The sequence below is a fragment of the Micrasema longulum genome, unplaced genomic scaffold (assembly GCF_059751315.1).
Source record: "Micrasema longulum isolate JH-2025_06_02 unplaced genomic scaffold, ASM5975131v1 h1tg000835l, whole genome shotgun sequence".
Lineage (NCBI taxonomy): Eukaryota > Metazoa > Arthropoda > Insecta > Trichoptera > Brachycentridae > Micrasema > Micrasema longulum.
Window position 1 is genome coordinate 1 of NW_028278027.1, and position 15,365 is coordinate 15,365.

The 15,365-nt window shown below is 32.7% G+C and overlaps 1 protein-coding gene and 1 pseudogene across 4 annotated transcripts; one reads left to right on the forward strand and one right to left on the reverse strand.

Moving 5' to 3' along the window:
• The first annotated feature begins 1,476 nt into the window (after window positions 1-1,476).
• On the forward strand, window positions 1,477-1,595 carry LOC148278708 (5S ribosomal RNA; annotated as a pseudogene).
• A 5,778-nt stretch (window positions 1,596-7,373) lies between these two features.
• Window positions 7,374-15,196, reverse strand: Vps28 (vacuolar protein sorting 28). 4 transcript variants are annotated; one of them, XM_088230973.1, is made up of 6 exons: window positions 15,049-15,196; window positions 14,626-14,689; window positions 12,997-13,192; window positions 12,333-12,434; window positions 11,207-11,341; window positions 7,374-8,342 (listed from the first exon to the last, which is right to left on the reverse strand). In XM_088230973.1, the coding sequence occupies exons 1-6, from the start codon at window positions 15,053-15,055 to the stop codon at window positions 8,211-8,213; spliced, it is 636 nt and encodes a 211-aa protein (XP_088087099.1). In that variant the 5' UTR covers window positions 15,056-15,196; the 3' UTR covers window positions 7,374-8,210. The 4 variants fall into 4 exon arrangements, with proteins under 4 accessions (XP_088087099.1, XP_088087100.1, XP_088087098.1 ...); XM_088230974.1 differs by having other exon boundaries at window positions 7,868-8,342; window positions 14,626-14,686; window positions 15,049-15,159; XM_088230972.1 differs by lacking the exon at window positions 15,049-15,196 and having other exon boundaries at window positions 7,868-8,342; window positions 14,626-14,702.
• Between the last annotated feature and the right edge of the window lie 169 nt (window positions 15,197-15,365).

Here is a 15,365-nt window from a genome sequence, read left to right on the forward strand (position 1 = left end):
TTGGAAGGTGTTATCGCAGTATAGAGTGAACGGCAATCTGACACGTCATATTGCTTCTCTGTATAAGGACAGCACAGCATGTGTTAGGGTAAATGGATCATACAAATCTTGGTTTGACATTCAGGGATGTGTGATGTCACCATGGCTGTTCAACGTATTTATCGATAACTGTATAAAAGAACTGAAAGCTTTAAGCATGGAAGCAAAAATGGGTTGTTTGACTGACCTTTGAAAGTTGACCTGCAATACTTGATAACAAAAGTGTACGATGTATGCAAGGAAACGATTTGTTGATGAATGTCGATAAATCGAATGTGATGATTTTTTAAAGAAACAAAAGTACGACTAAATGTGAAATCACTGTGAATGGGGTTATACTGAAACAGGTAGAGGAATTCGTACATCTGGAAAGTATGTTGACTAGGGATGGAGTGACGTCATTCAAAGTAGTGCGTTTTTGTAAAAATATTTTATTTTTTTCGTACATTTTTAAGAAATTTTACCATTCAATTTAATGCTCTATTTTTTACCGCGTGCAAGATAACATTTTTTGTATCCAAATTCCTACATTGTACTCTTCTTCTTTCTTCTTGGTTGACATAAAAAATTGTCGACCTGCTTTAAATTTTGGAGTGACTTTTACTCCTTACACATGCCCAGCAAAGTATATTTCTTTGACGAAGAAACGCGGAATCAATCAATCGGAACTGAATTGAACTTCCTCATTCCGTGCGTAGTTCTATAGCTTATTGTGTACATTTAAAAAAAAGTTTTTTTTTTACCTTGAAAACAACAGGATCTCAAATCAATACATATTTTAAAAGTACACGCAATGAAAAAACAAGTATAAGATAAGTATAAGTATATATTTATTAGATTAGATAAATGACAGAAAAAAAAATAATTACATCATTAAAAAAATACATACTTTACATTACAATGTTATTCTTATTCCTGGAATCATTTGACACTTACACATAGATATTTTATTGTTTTTATGAAAATAAAAGATACTAATACATAACTTTGAGCAACCATCTTTTAACTTTGTACCAACCATCTTTTTTTTACTCGATTTTCTTTATTCACGATCTTTGCCAGAATTTTTTTCGACTGCTAAATTGTGCTTGCGCTGGTGTTTTTTTTATAGCAGACAGTATTACGAATGTTACATACTGTTGATAAACCAGCCAATGAGAAACAAGCATAAGTCATAAGCCCTGTGAACTTCTTAACTTCAGTACTTCCTACTTTTCCGTTTCTGTTGAAATATCTATAATTGATAAACTCCCTAGGAGATAAAATCTAGAACTCTACTCTGAACATTTGGACATACTTAAAATATTTTTAGTTGTAATCATTTTTTTTATTTTATCGCGACACGTAATTTTCATATTAAACACATTGCCACATACATCTCAGTGTAGATTTGTTCCTGAAAGTTTTTATACATAGTAAAATATTTACAAGTCTTTCGCCAACGACCATACCATTTTGAACACACCGGTTCTCGTCCGATCACCGAAGTTAAGCAACATTGGGCGCGGTACTTGGATGGGTGGGTGACCGCTTGGGAACACCGCGTGCCGTTGGCCCCCACCCTTTTTTGGCTTCCCACCCTTTTTTTCATTCTATGATTGTACGTTTTTTCTTGAAGTTTTAAGATAACATAAAATATTCATAGGTCTCGCCAATAACCATACCATGTTGAACACCGGGTTCTCGTCTGATTACTGAAGTTAAAGCAACATTGGGCGCGATCAGTACTTGGATGGGTGACCGCTTTGGCCTCTCGATTTTCTTTTAAACATTTTATTTGTATTTTTTTCCCGAAAGTTGGCAAATAAGATCAACAAATAATGATTGAGATAATATATGATATACCTACTGATGCAGCATCCTATGCACTGCACCAGGTGTGAATTAAATAATCATCATGATATTTTTTCCACAAGTTATTCTTTCAGCCTTATCTGACAAAAAATCGGTTGACATTTAACCATGTGCATCAATCAGTTAGGCTCTTAACCCTTTGATACCGTATGTATGCACGTACGTCAAACGAACACTAACTTTGGGATTTTATTTTTTCCTTAACTAGTTGAAATTCTCAATTTGCCAATCTAGCGGCAAAAAATCTAAGCTTTCAGGATTAACTGAATAATTAAACCATCTAAGGTCATTCATTCTAGTTTGGCTGTGTTTTTAAAGATGTCTCTAAAAGTCACCGCCAGGCCCTGGTAGAAGGAGTACTAATTTACCTTGCTTTCCAAAACCACAGTAACCCATTATTTAAAAACTAACTTTTTTTTCTCGAATAAACCGGATACAAGATTCTCGCCACCCTTTCTGACAGATCATCGAATTTTTCCAAGTTTAAACGCAAGAAAAAAGCATCCAAGACATGTGTTTGTTTTATAGAAACATACCGAAAAACATTAATAAAGTTACATAATACATATCTCACTGCACATGTCATAAAGTGACATATTATTGATTATTTTTGGGAGATTAAAAAAAATATTTTTAGTTGCTGGAATTTTGTCACTACATGCGCTTTGTAGCTGCAAGGCGTTTGGTAATATTAGCTTTTATATTGCGTAAATTCACTAACTTAATCTATTCTTCAACTTCTTTTACCGTCAAAATGACAATTTTGCCCAGCCATGACAATTTTGCCCACTGCCGAAATCCTTAACAAAATCAAGTTTTAAAGTAAAAAAAATTACTGGTATCATAAAAATTACATTTGGTAAGTATATTTTAATGGTTCCATGGCAAAATTAAATATTTAATTTACCGCCAGCTTCAGTTGATCACTTGAAATTTGAAATTAAACTTGAAGGTCTGTTTGTGTATATCTACAAATATTGTCAAAACTTTTGTTGTTGCGGAGTTTGTGTTGAAAGGAGGCAAGTAAGTTTTATATATTTCATTGCATACATAATAAAGACGCTATAGAACGTATTTCTGTATATCTATTTGAACAAACACAATAGATATTTAAGTGGGCAAAATTGTCTTAGATTTCTTAGCTAGTGTTTTGACCATTTTGCCCACGTCTAGGGTTGTCGCTACATACTACATTGAAAAAATATTATCCAAGAAAGCAGAAAAAAACAAAGTAGAAAATATAAAAGAAAGTGAAGTAAATGGTAAAAACATGATTTAAACGAGGTAACGGGATGTTTTGTTCAAACTGGCCCATAAATCAGATTTTTTGCCAAAAATTTAACAAATAAGATTTAAAAATCTGATGGGGGTTTCAACTCAAATACACGCTGAAAATGAAAAGCCAGTTATTTTGTTCATTTAAACTTTTTATACCACACAGCAATTGGTAAACAATCCATCCGATTTTTCTCTACCATCAGGATCAAAAGATACCTACACCTTATAGAGGAGAACATTGAAAAAAATGTCATAGCGACACGGAAACAACAGACTTTGATGCCTACTCAGTTGATGAATCAACAGATTTCGAGACATTGACGAGAATATAAACAACATGCCTCCGAATCTTCGGCCGAAGAAAACGAAAAAACAGTGTCTGATCCGCTTGAAATTAATAACGGTGAAGAAGTCGCTTTAGTTTTAGTAAAGTTTAACACTGTTGATACGCAAAATGACAAATATTATGTCGGTTAAGTTATCAGCGCATCGACTACCACAATTTTAATATTGTTATGTCATTTGTAAGACGTAAACGTAATGGAGCTTTGTGTGGTCTCAAGTTGAGGATATTGCTGATGTATTTAATTGGAACATGGTAAAATCTTCGCCTGAACCTGTAATCTTGCTTCAAGGTTTTCATAAATTCAATGTTAATCTAAAAAACTGCAAGATTGAGTCATTTTTTGTAAGTAAATTAAAAATTGATATACAAAAACCAATTTTAATTTTGACTATTCAAAAATAATTTAAACCATTTTTAAAAATGTAAGAATATCCAACCACATTTTAGAAAGTTTTATTTATTAAATTTGCCAGCTTTTTGTGAAATTATGAAGACTTATTTTTTTATTTTAAATGTTATTTTTAAGAGTAAATAAAACATACAAAATATTATGAGTTCTGTACATAAAATACAATTTCAAAGTATAGGTAATCTAGCAAATAATTGCACTGCTGTACAAAAAAAAATTAAGATCTTTTTTTTTTCTACATACACATTTAAAGAAAAATCGTTTTGGGGCTCCCTTAATTACGAAAATCGCATCAGAACTTAAATGGTTTGTAAAAAAAAATAATTGGCTTATGCATAGTCAAACACGAACAAATTAAAAGGATTAGAGATAAACGCCTTTGGTTTTGTTAAAAATCCAATTATGTGCCAACCCTGGCCACAAATCCACATTGTATAGAAAGGTTGAAGAAATAGTTGACAATTTTGCCCACCGGTTTTTTTCATTGATTTTATAATGGTGATGCCTCAATGATGCTATTGTTTAAACATAAACAGTTTTTTTCGCCCAAAAAGTAGTAATAAACCGTATGATAAGGATGATAAAACCAAAAATAACAGTTAATTACCAAGTGGGCAAAATTGTCAACAAGTGGAGATAATTTTGCCCAGCATGTTTTGTCTTCTAAAATTGCATAAGTACAAGAAAAGCAAACGTTTTGTACTTGTAAAAATGCTCAGGATAATTAGTATCACTATTCAACAAAATGGATAGGAGTAGTCCCATACAAAAAAAAAATGATATTGTAAAAGTTTGTTAAAACTGAGCAAAATTGTCACGTTTGACGGTATTGAATAATAAAACTTCCAACTATAAATTTGGAGTGTAATAACAAAGACGAGCGTCTGTCGATTTGTCATGCAGATGAATTTGAGCTAGCTTAACGTTTTTTTACTTAGGTAGGTAGTCTGTCGGTAATTTATTACTCTTGCGCAAAACAATTCTTTTACGTAATGAAACTAACCTGATTTGGTGTTTTTATGTCACAGACCGCAATGACAGATTATTAGTCCCGTGACCCAAATGCCGGCCTTTTATTGATTAATCGACAGATATGTGATTTTTCAAGTTTTTTTAAATCAACGTTGATTTTTTAATTATGTTTATCGTCCATGCTTGTCACACGTACATAATACCTACCATTCGAAAGTGTGAGTGAAACACAAAAATCAATTATTGTCTAAATTTTGACTTGAATGAGTTGAGTCATGTCTTTCTCGGTCTTCTTGCTACCTAGTTCTAAATTAATTCAGTCGATGGCGTATTACGAATGCGGCGTATGTTGAAGCGAGCACAAAACTTACACCGCCCGGCAATGGGCGAAAAGCCATTGGTGAAGCTAGGGTTTCCTAGGACAGCGGTGCCCGTATTTTAACGGCCGTAGTGAACGGTGATGCAGTGGACAGCCATCGTAAAGGTGATTAGAGAGTGGTTTCCTAGGAAAACGGTGTTAAATGGTGTTGATAACACCGTTTTCCTAGAAAACCACACTCTAGTCACCTTTACGACGGCTGTCCACTGCATCACCGTTCACTACGGCCGTTAAAATACGGGCACCGCTGTCCTAGGAAACCCTAGCTTTAGGTACGCCTCAATAGCGTAAGCACGCTGCTTTCCTGTCCAACGCTCCTTAGTGCCTGACAAATCCGCAACGCTCGCGATACTAACCCCCCTCCCCCCCCGCGTCACTCCCGCACTGCCGGTCGAACATTATTTTAATTCAAAATCGAAAATCTGCCGCTGGACACATACATTTGATTTATATTTCAATGAGAAAATTAAGTGCTACGGGAAATTGGATATAAAAAAATAATGATAATCTTTTTGTTCTTAATTGGACCATCATCAAAACAAACGCATGAAATTATGGTGTACCTATTATAGCGACCCCAATCGAAAGGTTAACTTTAATCACCGTGCTTCAATTTGTTTCTCGCTCACAATCATATTTATTTTTAAGAAAAAACAACCTACGACGTCACACATCATCCGAAAACGTCATACTTGATGACATCACAAATTGTTTGCTTTTATCTTTATTAAAATTACCAGACTTTTATCATTTATATCTCCCTTATTTCTTTACAGATTTTAATAAGAATAGTACTGATTGTATTGTGATTTTTCAAATAAATTTATTAGCAAATAATTGCCCATAATAGCATTCACATTTGACCATTGACATATAAATACACGTAGACATGCCTCGAGCCCTCAAAAAAGATAACACTCATGCCCAAACGCTCAGTCATGCCCAACGCGTATTTAGTCGTTCTTCGACCGCCGGCCAGGTGTGACGTTTAGAATCGAAACCGAAATGCCTGCTTGTGTTGTGAAAACGTGTAAAAACCTGTTGTATAAACATTGTAAAAAGGATTGTGTAACTTTTAATTTATTCATGAGTGATTAACAAAACTAAAAACAATTATTATTCTAATATAAATATAATTTTTTATAAACGTCAAACTTTTATAAAAATTGCGAAGCTTTTCTTAGTTACGGGGATGCACTGATAGGAATACGTTGGTTGGGATCCACCAAAAACTAGTGTTGATTGTTAACGTTAAAATACAAACTTTTTTATGTACCAAAAATGAGTATCCTCCAATTTTTGGTAGCATGTACATGATCATTGGGCTGCGGTAACTTAATAACTATGGGTATGTTTTCATATCACTTCTTTTTAAAATATTTTACTCTATTGGTCTACATATTTATTTTTTAAAAAAATATTTGTATTCTTATGAATTACTCAAATATTTCATTTTAAGGGGCCATTTTCAACAAGTCGTAGAATGGGATTCGAACCACGGACCTTTGATCCGTGAGTCCGAGACACTGGCCACAGGACCACAACCCGATTCAAATAATTATGTCAATACATTCAGCAGTTCTACTCTTGTTAGAGCATCTGATTATTTAAAGTCAAATGCCAATTAGCCTGTGACCTAATATAAATGCTTTCATTTTAATTATTTTTTTTATTTAACAAAATTAATTTAAGCAACTAGTATTTATTTCCCATACTAAAAAAAACATCCTTTGAAACCTTAATGTATGTTCAACTTAAAATAGCAATCATTTCTAAACTATAAGAAGAAAAGAAACCACACTTACATCAAATACTTTTTACAACTGCCAGATGTCAGGTTTCAGAGGGTTAACTAGTGGTTATTTTAAGTTATCTCATCACAAAACTAGATTTATAATGTCCATCTTGTGTTGTAGCGGTTAGCACAGTAAAAATATGTATGTATTATTACTAGGTAGTAGCTAGTAGCAGTATCTGAAGCAGAAGACCTTACGCTGTTTCCAAGTGTAACCGATACTCTGTAATTGATGTACCATTGCAGTATCCTATGCATCACTCGATGCAAATAAGAATAAGGAGGAAGAAAAAACAGGATAAAAGCAAATGTCCATATATTTGGACAATAATAGATATATTTTTTTGCATACAATTTTTTAAATACAGAAAATACCACAGTTTGCTTGCAAACTCATTATAACTTTTTTTAGAGGTATAAATAAATAAAATAACTTTGTTTTATGAACCACTTTTTTATTGCCACAACCGACTAGTTTCGGCAACTACACGTTGCCCTCTTCAGGGTTATATAATAACTGAAGTATTATATAATAACTAGGTATATAAGCATATAAATAAACTGCAGGGTTATATAATAACTGAACTAACGCTGAAGAGGGCAACATGTAGTTGCCAAAACTAGTCGGTTGTGGCAATAAAAAAGTGGTTCATAAAACAAAGTTATTTTATTTATTTAACCTTTAAAATATAACAATGACCCACAAAGTTAGTGCTACAAACATCCAAAATACATTATAACTTTGTTCGTTTTGTCTATGAGCAATACATATCCATTTTATATTAGCTAAAAATATTTGTTTACTATCACTCTAAGGTCAAACCGCACTACAGTGGCGTGGCGTTTGTTTCATGCAAAACAGTTAGAAAAATATTTCATGTTGCCGCAACGCGCCGTGTAGTGCTGCCCTAGTGTGTTTTGACCTTTAATGTAAACACCTAGATAAACTTTGTGTTAGGGAGATGAAGTATTTTTATTACAGCTTTGTGCCAATAGAATTGGGCAAAAATTAAGTGAAAATACAAACAGAAAAATAATTATATTGATAATAAGAAGAGAAATATTTTGCTTTCTAGACAAAAATATACATTATTTTTTCATTTAATCACATAAAACTTAATAGGGTAAGGCTATATTTTTAGGTTTGATGTAAAAGTTTGTTAAAAGCGTTGTACGAAGATTCCAGATCGAAAATCAGCTGGCGAACTTGGGTTTCAGAAAGCTCATCTGAAGCTTGCATAGCATTAAGGACATTAAGCCATGATTGAACCTGAAAAATAAGGATTCGAATTGGTAAAGTATATTAGATCTTATGGTGTGTTCGCAATAAATAATGTGTAATAAATTAATGACTTTGTTTTTGTAAATAAGATATTTACATTGAAATCCATATATCTGTGGCTTGGATCTATAAGGGCCAATGTTGTAAATCGTAATATTTCAGGAGAGAAATTATTTGGCCATTTTGTGGCGTTATAATGAACTGTTTGACATCTTAGTTAAAAAATATTTATAAAAAACATTACAACACATACTAAGTGGATCAAAAAGTTTGTAATAATCCTAAGAGATGACGTTGGTATGCACTAATGTGAACCAATCATAAAAAGCATCATCCTTCAGTAGACGTCTGTCAAAATTTCAGCCATTTTCGTTTACGCATTTACAAGTTACAGCAGTGAAAAGCAACCAACCTGGGTATTTTTTTAAAATGGAAAAATCTGAGTTTTGTGTTCTGATTGAACAATATTATTTACGCAAGAAAATGATAAGAGACCAAAGCCAAGCTAAATAAGTATTATCTGGAGTCTACACAGTCTGTGAAGATAAAAGTTTACCGACTTTCGTTGCGGCCGTACAAGCACTGATGACGCTGAACGATCTGGACACCAAAAAGACGTCAGAACACCAGAAAACGTGAAAAAAATCCAAGATATTATGTTGAACGACCCCAAAGCGAAATTAAGAGAGCTAGCTGAGGCCACATGGCAGTGTGTTCAATATCATACATGACATTTTAGGTGTGAAGAAGCTCTGCATGAATGAAACATGGATACATTTCTACACCCTAGAGTCCATGCAACAGTCAAAACAATAGGTTTTTCCGGATGAAAGTGCTCCGAAGCGTCCAAAAACGCAACAATGGATGGGAAAGGTTATGGCCTCCGCATTTTCGGATGTTCGTGGAGTAATATTTCTTGTTTAAAAAGGTAAATCCATAACTGGCGCATATTATTCATCATTATTGGATCAACATATTACAACAGAGATGTAGAACATTTAAGAGAAGGTAATATAGAAGTCTAGGCATCTACAGGGCTTATGACCTGTCAATGGCTGGTTTAAGTGGCCACTTTACACACTGTGTAACATTCACCATTCTGCCCATATTTAAACATCTATATTCCTTCAATTCTTTCATCTGTTGATGTTTGTGAAGTTACTCTTAAATGTTCTTTATCTCTGTTGTAATATGTTAATATAAACAGCTCCCCAGGTAGTTGAATCCAGTCCTTGTCTACAAAAATTTGGACAAACTCAAAATATTGTTGATTAATGGATCATTTGAAAATTAAATTCTTAAAAAAGCGTCCGCATTTAAAGAAGAAAAAAAATCTCTATCTTCACGACAATGCGCCTACTCATTCATCGCTAATTGCGCAAGCAAAATTGTACAAAATTTGCTTAAAACAGGTTCCTCAGCCACCGATTCGCCAGACCTGGCCCCCAGCGACTTCTACCTGTTTCCAAACCTAAAGAGATGAGTCACTGGTAAGCGATTTTACTCAAATGAGGAAATCATAGCTTAAACTGAGGCCTATTTTGGAGCTTCCGAAGGACTACATTAAATAAATTATATATATTACAACAAAGATGAAGAACATTTAAGAGAAGGTAATATAGAAGTCCAGGCATCTACAGGGCTTATGACCTGTCAATGGCTGGCTTAAGTGGCCACTTTACACACTGTGTAACATTCACCATTCTGCCTATATTTTAACATCTATATTCCTTCAATTCTTTCATCTGTTGATGTTTGTGAAGTTAAAGAGCTGAAACCTGTATTTATGCGGGTGAGATTCATCTAATTGAATTATTTCACCTACATACTAGGCATCCCCAGGGAGTTGAATCCAGTCCTTGTCTACAAAAATTTGGACAAACTCAAAATATTGTTGATAAATTATATAGATAAAAAAGTTAGAAAACTGCTGGACTCGCTGTATTGACTTAAAAGGAATGTAGGTATGTTGAAAAATAAAACCGAATTTGGAAAAAAAAATGTTTTCTTAATTCACTTATTACAAAATTTTTGATAGTATAACTATGTATTTAGTTCAAGTTCATTAACTCTTGGAGGAAATCATTGTAATTTAATATAGAAATGTGATACTTAAATCAACAAATTCGGAATACCAAGTGACCGGTTTCATTGCTTTCCCTTATTTGTAATGGCTAAAAATACATGCTAGTAGACCAAACGGACAGAGCTTTTACGGACATATTTTTGTTTTTTTTTGTATTTCCAACTTCAACGGTTGCGTAGATTTAATTATTAACTCTTTTCACAAAAGAACTATTACATAAATGAATGTCATAAATTAGATAAATTGGAAATTTTCAAAATCAACAGATTGAAAAAAAAAACAAATTACTTTTTATGTTTACTTTTTAGATGTCTTAATTTACCAATCATTAGATAATCAAGAAGTTTATAAAAGAGTCACAGTAATATATGCATATAAACTCATTAAAATAACATTACATAAACTCTTGTATTTACCCAGTAACCGTCAGAGGAAATAATTCAATTCAATTACTATTAAATATGTTTATAATTTTGAATTCTTTGTCCTTAGTCTTTTAGTGTAAAATCACTTTTATAAATTTAATATTTAAAAAAGTTTAGATGAATTTAAAAAGAAATTTTATGTTCACTGTAAGATGATGTAAATAGATATGTAATTACAGTAAGTGTAAATATTAGTTTATATACTAATTGTAATGTAACTAAGCTAACTTAAAAAACAACATTTCAAAATTACATCCCTGACACTCTCAATCATTCCTTCAACTGATTGTACTCAGCTGTGACATTTTACCCCCACTACATAATTATAATGGTATACTAACTTTTAATCTTCCTTCGAAATCTTCCGGCAGAATGCTGAGTCTCGTCATTGTATCATAAAGGTCTCTCAACTCTGGGTGTAAATCATCCATAGCCTTTATTTCAAGACGCAGTTTGTCCATCAGGGTTATGAAGAGCTGAAAGAAAATGTGAGAATGAGTTGGATCAACATTATAAAAATAAATGTCTGAATTTCATATGTCATGGTTATCCAAATTACTAGGCCTTTAAAGAAACATTGAATACCTTTATTTAAGTAACTTCTTTTATGACTGAAAACTCATTCAGGATCTGCACTGATTGTGCATTATTAAAATGCAGTGTGAAAAACAATGAGAATAAACCGCTTAATTCTAGAGTGTAGCATGTTTCTAACTGTCTTCAAGTTCATTTTACCAACTCATAAAAAAAAATTATGTGCACACTGATGGATGATCCAATATCTCAAACATTATGCAGAATGTCATTTTGGTACGATTTCACACTTGTCTTCACAAAAATGAAGCTCAGTAACCCCTTCATAGGAGACAGCTCACCAAACCATCAGAGGCGGGATAGTGACCTCTTTGAACTCGGGGAATAACTTGAGCCGCTTCTCTAGAGCTATGAGCATACTTCTCAAGAAAGTCCTGGTCTTGTGTATCCCTTGAAGATGGAATAAGCACATGACCAGAACTTCATCATGAAGCCTCCATCTTAAGGTCAGATTTAACTATGCAAGAAATACTAGGAGTCAATAAAGCCATCTCGCTGAACAAGATTTTTTGTTTTGTCTACATTTTATGCATTTTTGAACTCTAGTAACAGTATTTATGGCAGGAGTAGATATTATTGATTATTTCCTTGTAATGCAGAAAATTGGTGGAATTATTTATGCATATTATGAACCAATAGTACATTTAAATCACCAGAAAGATGTCAATGAAAAGAAAGAATTATGCCGTGGAAAAAGAAACAGTAGTTTAGCGAAGATGTTGACGATTTTATAATAGTATTATCCTGTATTTATAATTTTGCAAATCCATAAACCAAATTAGTTTCTTCTTTAATCACAAAGCTACACCAGTATATGCACAGGACCCCTGGCATACTGGATGCTGGAGATATCAAACTTATAATAAAACTTACAGATACAATATCCGCTATACACTTGCTTGTATTTCCTTTATCATCTTTGATAGTAATTGGTCTGTCTTCTTTAATTCTTTCCAGAGCTGCAGGACAGTCCAACTACAAAAAAACAAGCATTTTACAATGTCGAGGACTCCAATTTACAATTAACTATATTTTGAGTTTGACCAAATGTTTGTAGATAAGGACTGGATTCAACCCCCTAAAGGTTTATTAAGATTAAAACACTATGACAGACGAAAACCTTTTTTGGAGAAGGGAATATAGAAATCTGGGCATTTAAAGGGCTTATGATTGATCATTGGGTGGTTTAAGTAGCCACTTCACACACTGTGAAACATTAACCATTCTTCCTTTCTTTAAACATTCATAATTCAGTCAACATTCGATTAACATTTTGAAGAATTGAAGTAATGTGGATGTTCAAATATAGGCAGAATGGTGAATATTACAGTGTGTAAAGTGGCCACTTAATTGTAAATATATTTTATGTCATACTTTGTATTTTGCAATGATATTCTTATGTACGTTTCTGTGAATTTTAAATAAAATAAATAAATAAAAATTATGTGTCCCCGTTCATAAAATCAAATACTTTGATTCAAAAAGAAAAGAAAACAATTTGACTAAAAACTGTTAAATGATTACGAAATGTCCTTACTCGGAGCTTCTTTACAAAAGCATCAATTGTCGGATATTCATCTCCTTGAACTTGTTTGAATGCAACCTTGAACTGGACTAGTAATTTAGAACAGGCCGCTGTGTATTCCTGTGGTGTAACACAATCCCGTATGTAAGCCTTTTCCAGGTGTTGCAATGTGCTTACAACGGCATACAGATCGGCCATGTTATCATGCCTGGGGAAGAGAAATAAACACAATGAAATAACATAATGAAAACAATTTTTTCTACTACAGTCGATCTTGGTTATAACGATCACGGGAAAAGCAAGATCTCGGATGTAATGAGGAAACATTCGTCGACATTTTAGTTTATGGTTTTTATATTTGTTCACTTTTATAACGAGCTGCTTCTAGGACATACCGGACAAAAATACTGTCAACAGTTGGGCAAAAACTCTTAAATCGTTTCAAAATATAATTTTCTAAATGTAACCTTTGTAATAAAATCTAAACAGGTGGTTAACTTTGAACCGATGATGCTGGGCATCGGGATTGGATGACGTTTATGATACTATGTAAGCTAGGTACCTAATTGGTGTTTTCGCCAACAACATTTAAAAAATATCAAATGCAAGCTTTGTGAACTCAGTAAGTAGCGACTTGGCACCACATTACAATTTACAACTTTTTTTGTAGTTTATGAATGGCACCCTTATTTTTTTGGGGTTTTTACGCTTTTCTTTTTTTTTTAATATTCTATGGTCAATGCATAGTTGAAAATTATAAGTGGGTGATGTCAGATCAGTTAAAAACTAGCTCTTGAATTATAAAATATGTTTACTAACAAGAGGTGTCTCTCAATTCGTGAAAAAGTGGCAATTATTTGTGAAATAGAATGTGGAGTATCTGAATTTGAAATTTAGAAAGTGGTAAGTTTGTTAGCATTTATTATAACTTTCTTTAATAGTTTTATTTTTTAAATTATATGAATGAACTATACGTACATGTATTTACTTAGTGGCAATACGCAACGGCGATTGGATTTTTAAAAAACCTTTCACTGGTATAAATGAGTAATACTTATAATGAACAAATTCAGTCGGTCCCATCTTCTTCGTAATAACCAAGTTCGACTGAATTTAAATAGGAACATCCAAGAGGTCTGTAATATAAAATATTTGTTTGAAAGGTGATTTTTCACTGCAATATTTCCCAGCCCCTAGGCCGATTGATTACCTTACGTTCACATAAAAACTGTCAAGATACGCTGCATTTAGTACCAAAGCAGTACCCGAAATTTTTTGTTTTTTGGATAAAAAATAAATATTACCATTCTTATAATTTACCCAAATGTTTCAATTTTGGTGGCCATTTTCAAGGAGTAGTAAATAACTCTTTATTAGAAAAATAAAATCAAGTTGGAGTAGAGTGAGGTACGAACCTCGGACCTCTGATCTATAAATCTACCACAACCCAATTCAAAAATATTTTTCGGAAAGTTGATTTTTCACTGCTTTATTGTATAGTCCCTGGACTGGCACTTGAAGTGTAAAACTGATCACCTTACCATAACAAATTGTTGAAGATCCACTGTGTCCGTATACATTGCCCTATGCACCATCAAATAAATAAAGAGTACAATACACATGCTATTTTTTTAAACCTACTTTTCTCTCTCTCTAGCGTTTTTATATAACTTCAGCTCCTCGTACAATTCAGGGCGGTTGGCTTCTGAAATGAACATAAAACCTGGTAAGAAAATACATCAAAGATTATTCTAGAATCTAGAATATTGTAAAGTCTGATAAATATCACTTTATAATTTTGTCTGATTTACGTGATTTCCAAAATTATGTTAATATAAGATTATATTGTTAGTGCTAAAATTTGATTTTACTTTAAGTCATACCCTGAGATTGCATTATAAATACTAAATATTATCGTTGTGAAATATACCAGATAAAATAATCTTTTATAAAAATTTACGATTTAAAAACATCACAAAGTACGCAAAACTACCTTATTAACAAAAGCAAGAACCCAAATTTGAGTACACAAATAACTTAAATATGCGCCAATAACTATTTTACCTTGCATGACGAACAATATTAGCTTCTTAAAGTCGTATTCGTTTATCTTTATATTTTTTTTCTCAAGTCAATCATGAGTCAGTCTGACAGTCATTAACAAACATCAGAGACAAACCACAGATTATATAGTTGAGACAAACGGTACTATATTATCTGTGGACAAACACATTCATGTTGTAGACAATCTTTCAGAATATATTGTCTATGATTTTTTTATTTTTTTGACATAGAGGCAGTCAAAGCAGAAGTGGACTTACCCACATGATATTATAAGAACGCAAATACTTCTTGTTTTGTTTACTAATTTAAAATCAATT